Below are 21,463 nucleotides of genomic sequence, written 5' to 3'. Positions count from 1 at the left end.
TCTCTCACTCTCTCTTAAAAAAAAGAGAAATCAGAAGGAAGAATATAAAGCTGTGATTTCAGCAGTAAGGCACTTATATACTTTCTTTCAAAATTATTGGAATAACAACAGATGAAAGAAAACTTAGGGGCAACCCTTCCTGAAGTACCATTATGTAGTTATCTTCTAGCACATTATAGATTTTCCCGACCTCCTTTTGAACAAAAAATGGTCTTAAATACATTGGAAAACTACACATTAAGATTAAATTGCATTTCAGTCATTATCTAATTTTACTCTTACATTTTACAGATGAGCAAAATGAGTTGCAGAAAGGTTAACAAAAATTGCCTTGATCAGAGAGCTAAGTTATTGTTAGAACTACAACTAACAGATATCTATGATTCTAGTAATTATTGTTGATAGCAAAATTTTTTAATATATAGAAGATTTAGGAAGTAGGTTTCTGGTTAAGGAAATCTAAGAGGACTGCCCTTTTCTGAAGAAAAATGTGTCCCCACTAATGAGGCAATTGTTAAACAAAGAACTGAGTTTCCTTCAACTAAAATGACTATTCAAAAGAGATGTAGCTGATTATTAACAACAACTTCCTCTAGTATTGTAAGGACGAGAAAAAATAAAGGAGGACCTTATTCTCTCTGTATTTGTTTCCAGAGAAAATCAGAATCTAAAAGGTCCATTGGCTTATTGCACAGACATAGAACACATGGTTATCCACAACAAATGGAGAAACAAGTAGGATTTATAGTGCTAACAGAATTATTAGACAATGATAATTTCTTTATAGATTGTTCATTTCTGTGTATCTAGTTAACATTTAAATGATGGCTGAATAATTTTATTTTCTAGCAGGATAAATGACACTTTGTTTTTTGTTTCAATATTCTTTATTTAAAATCTTGTAAGTTCACCAATAATTTAAAATTTATTTAACTACTAAATCTAGGTATTAATTGAATGAAAAAAAAATAGCCTAAATAAGAAAGTAAGTAATTAAATGGCATGGGCTTTGTCGTCACTCACAAATGAGTTCAAGTTTTGGCTATTCCTATTAATCATTGCGTAACTTTGGACAAGTCACTTAACCTTTCTTGAAATTAGATAAATTATGTACAGCAACTAGTTGCCCATTACCACAAAGTACAGCATAAAACCAATTTTAGTTCACTTTTCCATTTCTCTTTTTGACCAGAAACATAAGACTCAATAACTTTGCCTTTGAACAAGATTTGATTACAATAATCCTAGTCATCCTAAGTTGTACACCATTTTAAAATAGGGATAAGAATTTGGATTGAACTTCACAGTTTCAGTTCTTCAGAGTCAACAGAACAGATAGTTTCAGATGAATATCCTAATGTTCCCAACTAGTCTTTTATTCATTATTCTAAGAATTACGTGATAGCTCAGTTCCTGTTCTTCTGTGTTTTGGGCTTTAGGCAATAATTCCAAGACTTTTTTGGAACATTCCTAGTAAAGATTTTTCTTTGGACTTTTATGGAAGTATTGGGAAAATTCATTTTGACAAATTATGTTGGCTACTTATTAAACACAAAATACTAGCTAACGCTGGGATGGTAAACCATGATTTTATCCATTTTCTTACAGAACTCACAATTGGGCAAGAATAAAACTAACGAAAGGGGTAGCTTTATTGCACATTCTAAAACTTATCAGGAATTCAGAAAATTATTCTTAAAAATAATTTGCATAAAAAGGCTGTCATAGAAATTTTTGTTGTTTATTTTTATGAAAATATTTTATGGGGGCACAACAAGTTTGCATTCTGGCTTTAAAAATATTCTAGGATATGGTTTCACAAAATGAAAAAGATAATAAGGGGTAAGAATATTCTATGGGGTGATTTCAAACAAAATAGACTGACCTGCAGATGAAAGGAGCATGCTTTGTAGAGAAAGTTATCAAAAACACCTTGTTACATGTTATAATGTTCAAAAGCAAAGGGAATTATGACTCATTTAAAGTGCAAAAAATGACAAATCCATGAAAGTGGCTCTCACTGGCAGTTCATAATCAATCATAGTCAAAAAATCTGTGAGTAAGTGGCATAGCATCCAAACAACAGAGAATGAATGGAGTCTTTTAGGCTAATTTGGGTATAACACAATGTTTAAGTAAGTGTTATGAAGCCTGGAGAAAAACAACTAATATAAACCATACTTTATCCTCCTCACATGGTAGGAAGTTCTATGAAATAAAAGTCCTAACTGCTGAGCTTCATTTAGTCAGCAATGTGACAGTGTTAAAATAAATGCTTAGGTAGTCTTGATGTCATGCCAAGTAATAATGATAAGAGCCCAAATTTGTCAACATTTTATAAATGGTGTTTTAAAAACATACCAGGTAAAATGATTTAGAAAGAATAATATGTTTTAAATTTCAGTTATTATGTTTGTCTTGAATTTTAATTATATTATAAAGAATTGATTCAATACTTACTAAACAATTTTAAAATTCTTACTATGTGTAAAATACTGAACTGAGTGATTCAGAAATAACACTAGATTAACTCAACTATCTTTTATTAAACAGAAATCAAAAGTATGCACTATGGTGGTTCTTGCCTGTAATGCTAGATATTAGGGAGGCTGTGGAAGGAGGAGCTCAAATTCAAGGCCAGCCTGGGCAATTTAGCAAGACCCTGCTTCAAAATAAAACAACAACAACAAAAGGATAGGGAGGTAGCTCAGTGGTACAGCAACCTTGGGTTCAATCACTGGTACTGGAGGGAAAAAAAGTGTGGACTGTGGAAAACAAAGAAAACTTTATCTGAAAGTTCTTTGAAATTTACAAATTCTTACTTCAACTTAAAAGAATACTAGTATAAATACTAAATGTATAATCTACAAAGTGCAATTACATTTACATATACACAGCTTCCAGAATCCCTGTCTGACATATGGGTAAAGGATGAGTATCATTATTCACAACAAGAAGAAAAAGATTAGACTTGAGCTCTCAGCTTGTAATCAGAATCTCTTCCATTAAAATAGGTTATGCTGCCTTCCTTACAGACATGTATCATTTTCATAATGCTGAAAAAACAATAAGAAAATAGGACTAAAATGAAGTACCATCTAAAATATACTGGTTCTTGTAATTTATGTGATATTTATTTATTTAATTTATTTATTTTTGTGGTACTGAGGGTTGAATCCAGGACTTTGCAAATGCTAGACAAGCACTATGCCACTAAGACTCATCCTTAATCCTAATTTATGTCATATTTAAAAAAGATGGTGGGAGAACAATACAAAATCAATCCCTAGTAAAATAATAATAATAATAATAATAATAATAATAATTCTTAAAAGTGGATAACTTTCCCTTTTTAGAATTACAATTGGTAGTTTAAAAGATGTCATATTTGCCTTGTAACAGAGAAAGGGATTAAATCTAAAGTTATAATTTACTCTTTTTAAATGTATGACTATTATTATTATTTGTAGTACTGAGAATTGAATCTAGCAGTGCTTGACCACTAAGCCACATCCTATCCCTATTTTATTTGGAGACAGGGTCTCACTAAATTGCCCAGGTTTACCTTACACTTGTGATTCTCCTGCATTATCCATGTCAGTAGCTAGGATTCAAGTGTGTACCACCATGCCCAACTCATAATTTGCTTATAATGTTTGGTCCCTAAATGAACATGAAGTGAAACAATAGAAAGGTGCTATTAAAATATTAGCACTTCCATTTGATGTTCTCAAAGCAAGGAATTTCTTTTTCTGAGTTACTAAAAAACCTAGTAGCTTCCAATCATAATCTTTGTAACATAAGGTCTAAAAACTTGATTTGGAGTATAAGACTTTCCTACAAATAGAATGTCTATGGAACGTTGTCCATGCAGGCTTGATATGCAATTGAAAGTTCTGAAAAGAACCTCAGATTTTTCAAAAGAAGTTACATTAATTAGCCTTTGAAAAAATTTAAAAGAAAGTGGTAAGAGATTTCCAGATAAAGTAAAACTACTTAATATGTTTCAAATTCTCTAAAACTGATACTATTACATTTTAATTTTAAAACATAACATTACCTAATTTCCTAATTTCACCCTTCCAAATATGCTACAAATATCACTATGAGACAAAATAACCAATAAAGAAAATATAAAAAAGAAAAGATAAATGCAGAAGCAAAAGGGAGCTTATATTCAGTAGACATTGTTTACTAATGATTTAATATCAATAAAATTAATTCCAATACAGGAGGACAAATAAAAAAGTAAAGTATATCAAACATTGTTAGGCACTTACTTAATTTTTCATTTCTCATTATCTGTTAGAAATTAATTAACTTTCTAATAATGCAAATATTGAAATATGGAAAACAGTGCAGTTTATATTCCTAATTCAATGAAATGAAACTGCATATTAATTACTGTATTAAAAACTGAAAATTTTATGAATAGAGAAACTTGTTTAATTTGCATTAACTCAGTTATTTCCAAATGTATTTGCTCACACAAATCATCTTTAGCCAAAAATATTTAAACAGTTTGTCTCTCAGAACATAGTTTCAATGAAATAAAGATCATTTCTCAGAAGATATTTCTCTAGTTCAAATTTATCTTCCTATCTCTACTCAATTTTAATGTTATAAATTTTTTTCAAATAAAAACCAATGGAAATGCATTCAAAGAAGGACAGATAACATCTTCTTAGACTCTATCATTGACTTTTGAATTAACAATCTTAGCATCCCTGATATCCCATCACCACTATCACTGCTACTCAGCACTCATGTAGTCACCAAGATTATATACTGGACAAAAAATTCCAAATGATTTGTATAATCTTAGTTAATGCATCTTGAGTTATCACAATATCTGCCATCACAATGCCTAAGAGGATCATTACATGTCAGTGCCTCATAACTCAAATCCAGCTCACATAATACGTTTGAATTTCTCATTCATATTGTACATCATTCTTAGTTCCCTCCAAATATCTTAAAACCTTTCTCCAATGATAGAAAGTGGAGTTTTATACCAAGAAAAATGAAAAGGATGAAATACAGTGTTTACATTTTGGTGATGTTTCTTCTGATTTTAATCACCTTTTTGTGGGATTTAGTTTTGATGCTTATGTACATTCATTGAATCTCCAAATGCAGCTGATTCCTGTTACTCTGTACCACAGGAACTGTAAATATTAGGATGAAACACATAGTACTGCCAATATTTGGTCACTATTCACACACACACAGATTATATATTGCAAACAGTATAAGGACAATATTACCTCTAGTCATATTTTAATAAAAAAGGAAACTGAACAATGTTTAAGATGAAAGAGAAAAACAGGATACCACAAAAGGCTTTATAGAAAAAAATGTAGCCCAAACTGGCAAAGAAAGTTAATACATAAAACTAGCATCCAGTATCATCTCAATTATTAACATAATGGGATAATATTTTTATTTTAATGAAGAAAGTTTATGACAAGGTATACATGTAACAAATGAAAATCAAAACAATCTTTCAAAACAGTGTCAGGAAATCTGGATACCCATTGTAAATTGATGCTCATCCAACTTTTGAAATGCCAAGTGGACTCAACATTTTCAGAAAAAGCTGAACATTTTCAGAGCAGCGCTGAATTTACTATTATGATTCCTAAATCTATTCATTAGATGAGGGACCTAATTCCAAACTCATTAAAATCTTAATGCCACATGATTTGAAGTTTAGTCATACCTCAGTATTGATAGGGGATTAGTTCCAGGAACTCTACAGATACCAAAATCCTCAGATGCTCAAATCCCTTACGTGGGGTGGTATAATATTTACATATAATCTACACACTTCTCCTGTATATTTGTTATTTAGAATAACAAATATAACATAAATACTATTAAAATAATTATATTATTTAGGGGGAAATGGGATGGGAAAATAATTTTTACATGTTCAGTAAAGACATCATTTATTTAAATATTTTTGATACGTGGTTGATTGAACCAGTAGATAAGAAACCTGGAAATACAAAGAGCCAACTGTTTGTGGGGGGACAGTGATACGAGACTATGCACAAATACTATATATACCATGTTATTATATAGGGGACTTAAGCACTCACAGATTTTGGTATCAATGGGGGCTCCTGGAAATAATTCCCTATAAATACAGAAGGACACTGTATTTGTAGTAATCAAAGTCATGCAAGTAAACCACATCTAATGAAAAAAAAATGAGGTGCATCTAAGTATTGCAGACTACAGAAAACTAGGGAACTAATTCCTTGTTTAAATGTATTATTCATATCAATTGTTGAAACACTGATATCACAAGGAAAAACAGAATATACAGCCTAATTTATTATTTAAAATGTTGATTTTGTACGAGTTATGCATTTAAATTACAAAATAATATGGTTACTAATATATAAAGCTTCAAAAGTAATGTGAAAAGTATCACCCTAAGTTCTTTTTTGTTTTCTCATCCCTCAAATTATATTCCTTATCTCTCTTTATAAAATCCTAAGTGTTACTAGGTTTACTATTCATTAGCACTCCCCAGTTTTACCACAAGGCTTGAATTTGGCAATTAGGGTCTACCACTAAACCTTTCTTCTGACCCTACTTTTAACTGTTTTCTTTGCATACACCATGCATTCAGAATCTGTATGGCAAGCCTCCTGATATCCATCCTTCACACATCCCCAAGCTCTCAAAGCTAAATTGCAGCAAGTATCACATCAATACTGGTGGGCTGGCAACATTCCAGAATCACTGGTAACCTTGCCTATCCTTTTGATCTTAAATATGGCTTCTAGGTGATGTTGATGAATTAGCTTAAGGGACCAGATGTGCTGTTTGTAGTAGAGATCCCTGTCACAATCAGAGGGGGGGGGGAAGAGGGAGAGAGAGAGAGAGAGGGAGAGAGAGAGAGAGAGAGATATGAGAATTCTACATACTACATTGTACACATTAAGCTGATTTAGAGACTGCTGCTACACTCACACCACCTTTTGTTTTAGCTTAGTCCTGATTTGCAGTTTGGGGTCAATGAAAATGCTTTCCTTCACTTTCCTAAGACAAACTAATTAGTGAGGCAGGCATTTTTAAGTTGAGTTTATTAAAATATGAATTTTTTTCCAGCGTCAGATTCTAAGAACTCAACTCAGTGAGTGATATGGTGATGCCACTTCAAAAAAGAAAACATTCGAGGAGAAAAAGAATTTTTAGAATTAGAATTAAAAATTCTAGAATTAAAAAGTACAGCATCTTATGCATTTAAATATACTGAATTATTGCAAATGCTCTTGTGAGTTTTGAAATCTTATGAAAAAATACTTCTTTTGAAGAAATAGTTTTATTGATGCACTGTTTTTATATCATAATATTCACTCATTGAAAATGTATAATTTGAATACCCCATTTGAATCAAATGTATGATATGTCAAGATCATTGTAATGTTTTGACCAACTAATAAAAAAATTTAAGAAAGAAAATGTATAATTTAATGATTTTAGCAAATTTAAATATGTACAATCATTGCCATAATCCGTTTTAGGACATTTTTGTCACTCCTAAAAATTCTCTTGGATCCTCTTGCAATTAATTGTTATTCCCACCCCATTCTTTTTTTTTTTTTTTTTTTAAGAGAGAGTGAGAGAGAGAGGGGGACAGAGAGAGAGAGAGGGAGAGAGAATTTTTCTTTAACATTTATTTATTTTTTTTTTTCTTAATTCTCCGCGGACACAACATCTTTGTTGGTATGTGGTGCTGAGGATCGAACCCGGGCCGCACGCATGCCAGGCGAACACGCTACCGCTTGAGCCACATCCCCAGCCCCCCACCCCATTCTTAACAAACACCAAATCTGATTGCTTTGTCCATAAATTTCCCCTTCTTTGTATATTACATATGAACAGAATTACACAATAAGCAGGTTTTTTGTATATGGTTTCCTTCACTTCAGCATACACTGCTTGCTTTTCATCCATGACACAGTATGTATCAGAGGTTCACTTGTTTTTATTCCTGATAATTGAATGTGTGAATATGTGATATTTTAATTACACTATCACCAGTTGATAGACACATGAATTTATTCTACTTTGGAGCTACTATGATTAATGCCATGATGAACGTTCAAGCATGTCTTTGTGTTGACCTATGTTCTTATTTCTCTTGAGTAAATACAAACAGTTAGATCATATAGTATCATATATTTTATTTTTTGGAAAACTGCTAACTGTCTTAAGTGGATGGACCATTTTACAGTCTCACCAGTACTATCTGTTTTTAATATTATACCCATTTTCTTGGCTATGTAGTAGTATCTTATTTTAGTTGTTATTTGCATGATTAATGAAGACGTGCATCTTTTCATGTGTTTTTTAGTCATTTTTGTATCTTCTTCAATGAAATGCTTTTTCAAGTCATTGACCCGTTGTTTTAACTGGGTTGCTTATTTTCTTACTATGTAAGTGTTCTTTATATATTCTGTAAAGAATTCCCTTATCAGATAAGGTTTGAAATTATTTTCTCCCGATTTGTGGCATATTTTCACATTCTTAACAGTGCCTTTGTATTTTTTTTTTTAAAGAGAGAAAGAGGAGAGAGAGAAGGGAGGGAGGGAGAGGGAGGGAGAGAAAGGGAGAGAGGGAGAGAGAGATATTTTTTTAATATTTATTTTTCAGTTTTCGGTGGACACAACATATTTATTTTATGTGGTGCTGAGGATCGAACCCAGCACACCACGCGTGCCAGATGAGCACATTACCACTTGAGCCACATCCCCAGCCCATGTATTTTTTGATTTGTATGTGTGTGTGTGTTTTGGTACTAGAGACTGAACCCAAGGGTGCCTCACCACTGGGCTACATCCCCAGTCCATTTTATTTTTTATTTTGTAATAGCGTCTTGCAAAATTGCTGAGGGGCTCCCTTACTTGTGGAGGCTGGTCTAGAACTTGCGATCCTCCTGAGTTGGAAATGTGTCATCATACCCAGTTTAACAGTACCTTTTGAAGTACAAAAGTTTTATTTTACTTGATTAAATCTCATCTATCATATTTTTTAATATAGTGGGCCTTTTATGTTATATATAAGAACTTGTTACTTAAACTAAGCTCACAAAGATTTTCTGTTGTTTTTTCATAGTTTCAGTTACAACATTTATGTCTGTGATTTAAGTTAATTTTTTATATTTCATCTTAAGTAAAGATCTCATTTTATTTCTTTTCAAGTAGATACTCAAATGTCCAAGCACTGTTTTGTGCAAAAGACTATCCTTTCCTCACTAAGTTGTCTTGGCAATTTTGCTGAGGATCAATTGAACGTAATGATAAACATTTGTTTCTAGACTCTTAAGTCCATTTAATTTACATAATGACTATCTTTATGCTAGAATCACACTGTTTTGATTTTTCTGTAGTAACTTTTGAAATAGGAAGAGTTCTTCTTTGTTCTTGCCTTTGAGAATGTTTTGGTTATCGTGGTTCATTGAAATTCTATATGAATTTCTACATGAGTATGTCAATTTCTGCCCAAAAAGGGGTGGAGGGTTTGTCAGGAATTATATTGAAACTGCATATTAATTGGGGAGTATTTAACTAAATAATACTGAGTTTTCCAATCTATGAACACAAGATGTTTTCCCATTTATTTTAATCTTTTTTCTGTCAACATTTTTTTTTTTTTTTAGTTTTCAGTATACAGCTCTTGAATTTGTTAAATTTATTCCTAGGTATTGTATTCTTTTTTTAATTCTTCAGAAAATTTTATTCAAACATGTTTTAATGTACAATAAATGTAGTTTTCCTTTCTTAAACAAAAATAAGCATACTGACATATTAGCCTCCCGAAAGGCTCTCTTCTGTCAAATGTACAAAAATGAGACCCTTCAGATGTTGTTAGAGATAACCAACAAATGTGTTTGCTACCTTGATAAATAGTTCACTTTCAGCTTAAATTCCATTGTCCCTTTTGAGAGCTTCATCATAGGTATTGTATTCTTCTTGGTGTTTCCATTAAGGCAATTATTTTCTTAATTTTATTTTTAGTTTTTTTTTTACTGCAACTGTATAGAAATACAATTGACTTTTGTACTAGTCCTGTAAACTATATTCTTGCTTAATAAATTTATTAGCTTTAATAGTTCTTTAGTAAATTTCTTAGCAGGTTATATTATCTGCAAAAATAAAAAAGACAGAGGCAGAGAATTCTATTTCTTCTCCAATCTGAATGTCTTTTATTTATTCTCTTACCTGGCTATAACTTTCAGTAAAAGGTTGAATAGAGATTATAATAGCAGACACTCTTGTATTTTTCTGATATTGATGGAAATTAATTTCAGTATTTCACCATTAGGTATGATTTGCAATTAAGTATAATTTTATGATAAACATCAAATTAGATGTTTACTTAAGATGATATTAGTTGTGGGTTGTTGCATAGATTTCCTTGTGTTACTAGTTTGGTAAGTGTCATCAATGGGTATTGCATTTTGTCAAGTGCTCTTTCAGGGTCTATTCAAAGGATTATGTGGATTTCATGCATTATTCTATTAATAAGGTGAAAGAGATTAATTTTCAGATGAAAACTACCTTTTCATTAGAAAGATGAATCTCAATGGGTCATGATACCGTTTTTATATGTTGCTTGCTTCACTTTGTTAATATTTTGTTTAGAATTATTATATTTATGTTCATGATGGACATTAATAAATAGTTTTGTTATCTGATTATGTCTCATCTGGCTTTGACAATATTAGCCTCATAAAATAACATGGATGTGGTAACTCCTGTGTCTTCTGAAAGAGACTATCAGGGAATGGTATAATTTATTCTATAAATACTTAATATTTATAGAATGAAAAAAATCTGGGTCTTGTGTCTTCTTTGTGGCAATATTTTAATCTACTAATTTGATATCTGTATTTATCAATCTATTTCAGATTAATGTTATCCTTTTTTAAAAATTTGCATCATAAATTTTATTCCCAATACGGGAAATATCCCTTCCATCCCCAAAATGAATCACATACTGCCCTGATGAGACTTAGAAAACTCACCCACTATATTCCGGGAAGAAGTGAGAAAGATGTGCTAGGGACAGGGAAGGCTTTGCAGTTCCCCAACCTATCTTTTCCTTCTCAACAAAGGATAGCTGCTCTTTGCTATTATTCTTCTCATCCACTAAATCCCTTTAAAAAAGCCATCACTTAAAAAAAAAACCCATCTCAAGTATTCGGGGGACATAGGTTATACAGTAAGCAATAGAAAAGGGAGGGAAAAAGGAACAGTGACAATTACTGCTTCTGCTGCAGGGCTTCCTTGTTTGCTGCATCCTGTTGCAAACTGTGTGTCCACTTGTCTGCTGGCAAAGGCATATAAGGGACCACTGAGCCAAGGATGAAGCAGTTATTCACTGATAATATGTGAGGATATTTCTTAGGTTCTGTAATACTGATATCAGCTAGTTTGAAGTATTCTTCCTAGTTTTGTCTTCCTTCTTGAATTTGTATTACACACATATAGGTACACCTAATATTTACCTACAGTTCTGATGATTTATTCGGTTAGAACTGTTTGCTCTTTTTCTTCATGTATTATACATTTGATTGATCTATCTTCAAGTGCACTGAATTTTTTTTCATCTGCCACATTAAATCTGTTGTAAAGCTGATCTGCTGTTTTCTAATTATACTCAAACTCCAGATTTTATTTTTGCTCTTGTAATACTAATTTTTAATCTCCTTATAGAGAATCATCATTTGTTAGTTAAATGTGTTTTCCTTGAGTTATCTGAATAGTTATAATTGTGCTTTGAAGTCTTTGTTTATGAAATGTAACACTGGGGATAGTGTGAAACAGTTTCTATTGACTACTTTCTTTTTCATGACACAGGAAACACTTTCAACACAGGTTTAGTTTTGTCAGAAGCTAGAGAATTTGGGCTGGGGTTGTGGCTCAGAGGTATAGTCTTGCTTAGCATGTGTGAGGCACTGGGTTTGATCCTCAGCATCACATAAATATAAAATAAAGATAGTGTCCACCTATAATTTAAAAATAAATATTTTTTAAAAGCTAGAGAATTTAAATAATATATTATAACAACTCTAGGTCTTCGTTATTTTCTTTCTGAAGTTTGCTATCATTTTTCTTGATTGTTTAATAATTTGCCTTGGGTAAATGCATGAAATCAATTTCTATTATAGGGAGCAGCCACTAATGTCTCTGCACATTTTAGGTTATTTATGTTCTTTAAAAAATTTAACCTTGGAGTAAAATTGGTTGCCTTTGTGTCTGGATCACTTAGTGATAAGCCTTTAATTGACAGTGGTGTTTGTACTCAAATGCTTCAAACCAATAAGGTTTCTTTCCCTTTTTCTTCTATGGGGCTGGGGTATCAATTTAAAGTTCAAGTGCAACATTTCCATTCTTCTACATACATGTGTATATCATTAGGGTATATCAGAAATGTATAAATAGCTTGTGCCTCCTTCAGTCTTCATTGCAATAGTACATGCACAGTCTCGGGAAGGAATATGTTTGCTTCAAACATAAGTATAACCTCAAGCTGGTGGATCTATTGGCCAAACCCATTTATCCATTGCTGCCAAGATCATTACCTCCACTGTAAATGCTACCAGGTGTGAATATCACTCTGTGCTGAAAATACAGCAAGCCTCTTTTGGCACAGTACAGTCCTCATGACCTGCCAGATCCTGACAAAAAATCCATACTGATGAAGATAAGGAAAGAGTTCAGGCAGCAAAAGTGGCAATCCTAGGCCACAGACAACCATTCCTTACCCAAATTTCAGCATAAACAATTCTCTTATTGCTGTTTGTCTTTTGTCAAAGTTTTAAAATTTATGTATTTATTTTTTGGGGGTGGGGGTCAATCTTAGATTCATAGTTGTTTTCTGGGGAAAGAATTTGCCAACCTTTTCACTCATCACTAGTCAAAGACAAGTATTTTTAACAGATTTCTTTCTTTCTTTCTTTCTTCCTTCCTTCCTCCCTCCCTCCCTCCCTCCCTCCCTCCCTCCCTCCCTCCTTCCCTCCTTTCCTTTTTTCCTTTTTGCCTAAGGATATATAAAGATATAAAAATAGGTGCTTGGGAGGTCATATCAAAGGTACATTTTAACAACACGATATTGGGAAATTATCATAGCTGACAACCTTTTGACACTTTTTTTTTTTTTTTTTGGTACCAGGGATTGAACCCAGGGGCACTTAACTACTGAGCCACATCCCAACCCTTTTTTTATATTTTATTTTGAGACAGGGTTTCACTAATTTGCTCAGGCTACAGGTAAATTGCTGAGGTTGACTTTGAACTCATGATCCTCCTGCCTCAGCCTCCCCAACTGTTGGTATTACAAGTGTGCACCATAATTCTCTGCTAGCCTCTGGCACTTTGAAAATTCGAAATTAAACAGGAAGAGTATGAAGCAATTAACATATAGAGTAAAGACTCCAATAGTAATTCATGTATTCTATAATTCTGTCTACAAGTTACATGTATTAGAGTCTTATAAAGGTAATCTGAGGATGTAGACTAAGTTTCTGGAGCAATTATACATACATACGTAAGATCTTTCTTCTCCAAAGAAAAAATATTGTCATTATTCTCATATGTCAATGGCAACTTCCTCAATATTAGGGAATTGCCAAGGGTTTTTATAACATCTCAAAAGTACAAGAGCAAATGTATAACATATTGTTTTAAAAGGCAAAGATTTTCTCTTTCTCATTACCTGTGTAACCAAGAGTAAGATACCCAATCTTTCTAGGTCTCTATTCCTATTTGGGAAAATGGTGGACTTGAACTGAAGAATCTAGAACTATAAAATATTTAGAAGCATATAAGCATACAAATTCAGATCAAGCATATAATGTCATTCCTAGCAACAATGCTTACATGTAAAAACCTACTATTGCTAGAAAATACAAATTGTTTACTCAGAAATTACGACTTTTATTCAGAACTTACAAATAATTGTGTTTATGATAAATAAGCTGGATGAAGATTAAGAGCAAAATCTGGATTCTAAAGTTAAATTTGTGAGTAATCTCTTTGGCAGTACATGTTGTTATCCCCTCTGTGAGTACACATTCACTGTTTGAAGCAACGAGCCCTTTGATACTTAGAAATTTTGGATTCTGTTCTATTTTTAAAAGCAACTATATCAGTATTCATCAACTGTTTGACATAGCCATTCATTTATTTTCAAAAAGGCTATTCTATAACCACACTTCCTTTCAGGAAGCCCACCAAGTAAGTAGAAGCCCAAATGACTGATAGCAGTTATACAGGGACCTTCCTGTTAGTTGAGAAAGAGGATAAATTAAACTGATGTGCTAAATCTCGGGCTAATAGTTATGCAGAAAAGCAGAAGTAAAGTTTATTTTTTTAATGGTGGTTTACCTTTAATATGAAACTAAAGAAATACCTTTCTAACATTCTAGAAAAATATTTTCTTATCTGTACTTTTAGTAATGCTGATTCAATTATTCTCTAATTATAACAAATAGTGTCAATTTCTATTAACAGAATTATAATTTAAAAGCATTGATCATTTAATAAAATAATTAATGAGTCATTAAAATAATTCCTCTTATGATAGTTAATTAGGAGAATTAAGCAAAACTTCAAAATACTTTACAAGAAAGACTCTATCCCTATGAAATAAACCCAATTTTTCCACTAAATATTTACATACTTCTCTAATTATGTTAATATTAGAAAGTATTTTGTAAAAGTTGCTAATTATGGGCTGGAGCTGTAGCTTAGTGGTAGAGTACTTGCATACCACGTATAAGGCCCTGGGTTCGATCCTCAGCACCATCTAAAAATAAATAAATAGAATAAAGGTATTGTGAAAAAAAATTCTTTAAAAAAAAGTTGCTAATTCTTAGAATATTTATACATATTTAAAACTTGTTTTCACATGCAATCAAAGTCGTTCTGAAACAATATTTTAAAACTACATAATGCAGGACAAATGAGACGGACATTATAACCTCTAGGTGCAAGTATGATTGCATGAATGGTGTGACTCTCCATCATGTACAACTAGAGAAATAAAAAGTTGTGCTGCATTTGTATAAAAAATTAATTATTAAAAAAACTACACAATGAGATAAATAATTTTTAGGTTTTATCTGATTCTGTTGAGGCAAATGAAAGGCCAGTTAGGTAAGGTGCTGTGAGTTTTGTTGTCCTACTATACTAATGACACTTACATCTTTTATATTTTTGTGACATTCTGTTAGTGATCAAGTTAAATTAGGATGTTTCTTCAATTTGGATCCAAACGACTAATTTCCTGTAGAGAAGGATGTTTCACAAAATATCTAATAACCTGACAGTTTTCTATTGACAAATACCAATACTGCATTGGAGTCATGGGAATATAAACAATCCAGAAAATTCTTAACAGCCATCAGAGTTAGTATCAAGTAATGGGGCTGAAAATAACCCATCTTTATAATCCAGGTGTTGAGCTATAAAATAGATCACAGCAGCTATTTTATATATTTTAAGCATAAACAGAAACAAAATGAAACTTATGAACTCTATGGCATTAGGATGTAATCATGGTATAAGAAATAAACTCAGTAATAACCTTTCAAACTATCTGAACATTCTGGAAATCAAGACATAAAGAAGTAAGTCTTTTTTTAAAATTCTCTTTACTTTCTGATAAACAATTATGTATTTATTTGTTTATACACGGTGCTGAGATTCAAACCCAGTTCCTCACACATGCTAGGCAAGTACTCCACCAATGAACCAGAATGCCATCCCAGAGAAAGTAAATCTTGCTACACAAAAATGTAAGATTTAGTATGGAGTGGTATTACCTCTAACATTCAAATCTCAGAATACTATGGGATCTACTTTCAGCCAATAAACTGCTAAAACTGCTCAGTGTTTTTGAGAATTTTCATGGTATATTGTGTAGTATACAAGAACAGATGTAGTTCATTAGACTGGACTATTTATCATTAGTTATCTTCCCAGCAATCCTAGTAATATAAAAAATAAAACAAAATAAAAACAAGAAAATTGATTTTTTGTTCACAGAAATGTTAGATATCAATTTCTTTCAAAACTACTGTATCACTACCCTACTTCCGGTTCTATGCATAAAAGTAAACAAATCTTCTCCTTGAATGAATATGACAGAAGCACTTAGTGAGCTTGATCTCACTAAACCTATTTTTTTTTTTTGTCTAGGAATGAGGCTACTAAATAATGTGAACAACCCACGGGACTATGAAATTTTAACAATTAATGATGAAAACCATTTACATAATAAAATTGCTACAAAATAACACATTCAGCCACTTGAACAAATGACTTTCTGAAAGGCAGTAATATATTATTCGCTATTAATCTCTCTTCCTCTTGCTTTGACTATAGGCAAAACACAAATGAAACAGCAATATCTAAAATACACCCACAATTTTGCTTATTTTCAAAGAAAAAGCAATTTATTATGAAAGATGGTAAAATAAGTTTAGAAAAAAACACTCCTGCTCTCACATAGATACCATATTATGTAATATTACTATGTAGTACATATAGTATTACACTCACATAGTAATACTATAGAAAATACCACAAAGAGAAAGCTGTGCTCAAAAAGTTAATACATAATGGACTAAAAATATATTTTGTTTACATGAAAGAATTAATTGTAGAAGCTGGTAAATCACAAGGAGGCCCATCTCGTTATTTAACATACATAATGCTCTTTCTCAGATCTATGGACTCTAGTTCTTAATTATCAAACATTTCAGACCTATTTATTTTTCATCTTAATGAATATCAACTTCCTGACTTTTTTTTACTTATGCAGATGTAATAGATAAAACTTGTAATAAAAATGCTTTAACCCTCTGACATCAAAAAAGTACCCCAATAAGGTAAAAGCAAAAACAAAAAAATAGAACCAGAGACTTATATATCTGATATGAAATAATCTAAAAATGAATTAAAGAAATAATGACACCTAAAATATAGGAAAAATACAGAATAAACGAAGAGAGAAATTTTGCCAAATTTAAAATAGTACAATTATAGCTTAAAATTTTACTTAATAAAAGACCTCATTCTCATAGACCCATATCTAACCACAAATTTCCTATTCAACAATAATTTTGACCTACTTTAAATGTTGGTGGGATACACTGAATAAGAGCAATATCAAATGTAATTATATTTAATAAAAATTCTCCAAGTTTAAATAAGAGAAGAGAGTCTGGATTTTCTTTGTGAGCATTGTGAGATTACATGATTTCATTTTAAATGTGGCAAAATGAAAAAAAGCATTGCCTCCAAATGAGAAGAAATTTAATTCCCAAGTGTAAACATGTGATTGTGTGATTCAAATCTAATTTGTCTAGAGTCAGATTAATCAATCAACTAGTCTAAACCTCAGAAAGTTTCCATGACTTCCATTAGTTACCTTCCTCAGTGTCCATTAATTTTACATTCTCTACTGTCACTATGAGAAGTGCCCAAGCTCCTAGCTAAACTAATCCACTAGTTGTGCACTGGATTCTGTCATATCTACTTAAAGACAGTATTTCAGCTCTTCTTTCTGTCTATGAGTTGATGTTTGTTTCCCTCTCTCGTATCAGTATACATTTTCTTCCATCTTAAAAAAAAAAAAAAAAAAAAACCTCTTCAACTAGTTTCCCCTCAACTCTGCCCTGTATCATTTCTTTTCTTTGTGAAACTTGCTAAAGTGTTGCCTATATTTATGTGGTCTCATCCCCAATTCTCTCCCCCCTTTGAATATCCTACTTGCTCTTCTCTTCCAACCTCCCACTGAAAATATTATACTAAGGTCTAATAAAGTTTATATTGTTGAACCTGTCAATAAGTCCTCAGTTCTCATCTTTTCCCCTGTTTATAGCAGCATTCAACTCAGCTGTTTCACATTTATCACTTCAAATACTTCCTTTATGAATTTCGCTTCCAGGATAGCATATCTACAGAGTTGCCTGTAATTTCCTGGCTGCCTCCTTTCTATTTTAGTCTTCTATGCTCACTCTCCTTTTGCCATAACTATTTCAGCAAATCGTGCTTCTTGTAAACATATCTGCAGTCTACTCATTGCTCATTATATTCACTATCGCTCATTCTTCACCCAATTGTTGAACTAGCTTCCTGTTATAACTTCTTCTGCACTTGCCATCCTATAGTCTGTAACCAATATAATAGCCAAACTAATCCTGTTAAAATGTAAGTCTAATTATGCCACTTGACTGTTTAAAATGCTCCAATAGTTTCTAATTTATGTAAGGTAAAAGCTGAAGTCTTTAAAATGGCATACAACACCCTCCATAAAATGCGGCCCATTATCTCTCTGAACTCCTCTCCCAATTCCCAATCTTCATTTTTCAACTCTTACTAATCTCCCATGTTGTGGCTTAAAGACATCAAGGCCTCTGTACATAAGTGGTTTTTCTGTCCAGCATGCTCTTCCCCTAGATAGACTTGGCACCTTATCCCTCAGGCCTTCCTAGTTCCCTGGCTAAAATCATAATTTCTTTATCTACTCCCAATCCTGGCATTTCTATCATCCTTCCTTGTTTTATTTTTCTCTTTCACTTAACATAGCTTATACTTTATATTTAGTTCACTCATCTTATTATTATCTGTTTCTCTGACTAGAATTTAAATTCCACACTGGCACAGAATTTTGTGTTTTGCTGTCTATTGCCCAGAAAAGCTCCTGATGCATAAGAGGCACTCAAAAGTATTTCCTAAACGAATGAATCAAACATTTGTTTTTTATAACATTAGGTTTAGGTCAAAAGCTTCTAAGTATTAAATGAATTCAGGGGCTCAGATTTCCACTGTCCCTCAGAAATTTATAGAATCTAGGAAAGTAATCCATGGGTTTAAATACCTGCTGTGTACTTGATCTACAGGACTAAGTAAGGTAGATTCAAGTATTTCACACTGAACTGACATTTTCCTTTCTTTCTCTTCTATACCTTTTATATCATAACAAACCTTTTTCTGAAGAATGACAGAATGCCACAACCTTAGGATAATCTAAAACATTCAGAATCACCCTACCCTATCCATAGCCTTTGCCAGATAAGACCTCAAATGTTGAGGGCAACCAGCTCTGAGCTGGTGATATTTAGCATGAAGATACATCATCCTCACTGCCTATGCATCCATTTAACCCGGTTTAACCTTTGTGTGTGGATGTATGTATGCTCATTTTGCCTCGTTGATAATGAACTGCAGTATTTTATAATAAATGCTAATTTTTAACATTAAGTATTTGGAGTAGTATATAAAAACTGTAGAGAATTTTTGTGGAAAAATTTTTATAATACTTTTCACTAGAGTAATAAGCCTTGGTGAGATATTTAACAAAGGAAATAAACTATGGCTCTTACCTTGAGCCAATACAGAGGATTCAGACATGTGTCCACTTTCCTCATCAGTGCTTTCATCATAGATTGCACCTTGGTCAGCAGTTATTTCTTTGTTTTCCCTAGAAACAAAGAAGCAAGAATTAAGTCACTGATTCAACCATCTAGGTATCAAATTTGCCAGTTAAGTAATTTTAGAAAATATTTCTGGAAAAAGATTCTTTAATTAAAGACAATGAAAAAATATGCATATATGATTTAGATGAAATCACTTCAAAGACTATATAATAACTTATTTAAGAATAGGTTCTTTTAGTTAACAATCTGAATATTATTTAATGTTCACTATAATTAATTCATAAATTAGTATCTTATCACTTATTATCATTCTATCAAAATACTATTCTATAAGAATATTTCTGTGGGTCACAATGTATTTAGCATTCTAATAACCTAAACCAGTTCTTCATCCTTAGATTGTACCAAAAGTGAAGAAAAGAGAGATTAAATGATATGCCAATATAATACACAACAGATATTATTGTAAGATCAGTATCTGAATTAGGATCAGTTGACATCAAAAGTTATCTTTATTATAACATGTCATTGGTATAACTATGCTTTCTTTCCAGTTCAGGGAAATAGATATCTTCTAATGTTTAAAAAAATTGTTCAAAGCCATACTAACCATTTGTCATACTAACCATCTGATTTTTTCTCCTTAGAAAATCAAGTATACATTCACTGGCAGAGAAAACTTGACAGAATGATGACGGAGAGGATCACACTCTAATCAGATAACATAAATTAAACATTTGATTCTAGAGTTAACCAATGATTAGACCTCAAGATTACAAACGTGCATTAACAAGGCATGGTGGTACCCGCCTGTAATCCCAGCTGCTTGGGAGGCTGAGGCAGGAGGATCCCAAATTCATGTCTAGCTTCAGCAACTTAGTGAGACCCTAAACAACTTAGCCAGACCCTGTCTCAAAAATATAAAATAAAAAAAGGCTGAGGATGGGTTCATTGGTTGAGTGATCTTGGGTTCAATCCACAGTACCAAAAAAAAAATTTAATAAAAGAAAAATTACAAATGTAAATCAAATTCTGGAGTCCTTGAAGGAGATGAAAAGATTTTTAAATTCTTCCTTAATGATTTCTAAGAAATAAAAAACATTAAACAAATAAATTAAATTAAATAAATAACGTTAAGACTTATGCCAGTTTTATAAGTTAAGTGTAGGTAAGACAGAAGGTAGGCACAGAAGAATCATGTTAAGAATTCTCTAAGTCAACATCCTTGCCCTAGCAGTCCAAACCCAGATTATCAAATGATCTTACATTTCCAAAACATCATTAGTGTAAAAGTACTACTTAAATTTACTTGTCTACCATCCAAAAGCAGAAATGCTATACCTTTCATCTTCAGCATTCTTTTCCAATTCTTGAACTTCTTTTAATAAATTATGTAAGCTTCTGATCTTCGTTTTCTTCTCATTCAACACCAGAATAAACCGTTTATAGAGATCAGTCTCCAAGGCTTCTTTGGCACTCACACATTTTTCAAACCTAAAAAATTAAATTAATCATACATTTTTCTTAGCAATGCTACTCATACTAATACTAAAGATATCAAGAAAACTCAAGAAAAATAAAAATTAAAAATCATTTTTACATATGCTTTCATTGTCTTGGAAATTACATTTACTTAAATAAATAATTAGAAATTATTGGTTATTAATATCTGTAATTTATATACTGAGGTAAAGATCAAAATTGAAAGCTTATAGAAAAAAGCTTTAAAAATCTGGATGCCTAAATATAAACTTATTCAAATCTACAGTTTATATACAAAAGAATGTTTCATGGAAGAAATTTCAAATAAGCAAATGTAATCTGTTTCCCTAATACTTTGCTAATATTATCTTAATACCAACCATATGATCTTGTTTGTGATAAAGCAATATACCCAATATACATGACTGCACTACTAGACTATGAACTGCTCCACAGAATGACTTGTCAAGTTATAACCTTAAAACCCAGCACCATACACACTTAACAAAT

General features: G+C 31.9%; 1 protein-coding gene across 2 annotated transcripts in view; it reads right to left on the bottom strand.

The window, feature by feature from the left end:
- The window catches only part of Xrcc4 (X-ray repair cross complementing 4), a 248,776-nt gene that overhangs the window by 126,664 nt on the left and 100,649 nt on the right, over window positions 1–21,463 (bottom strand). Inside the window, exons 5-7 of one of the 2 annotated variants that reach the window (XM_077796138.1) lie at window positions 20,813–20,965; window positions 19,418–19,515; window positions 14,797–14,832 (exon numbers count right to left, since the gene is read on the bottom strand). In XM_077796138.1, coding sequence (XP_077652264.1) covers window positions 14,797–14,832; window positions 19,418–19,515; window positions 20,813–20,965 — 287 coding nt within the window. The remainder of the gene's footprint in view (window positions 1–14,796; window positions 14,833–19,417; window positions 19,516–20,812; window positions 20,966–21,463) is intronic. The other variant, XM_026394550.2, reaches the window with a different exon arrangement.

This window comes from Urocitellus parryii, chromosome 1 (assembly GCF_045843805.1).
Source record: "Urocitellus parryii isolate mUroPar1 chromosome 1, mUroPar1.hap1, whole genome shotgun sequence".
NCBI classification, from domain to species: Eukaryota; Metazoa; Chordata; class Mammalia; order Rodentia; family Sciuridae; genus Urocitellus; species Urocitellus parryii.
Note: the sequence above shows the minus strand (reverse complement) of the source record. Positions and strands in the feature narration are given on the sequence as shown.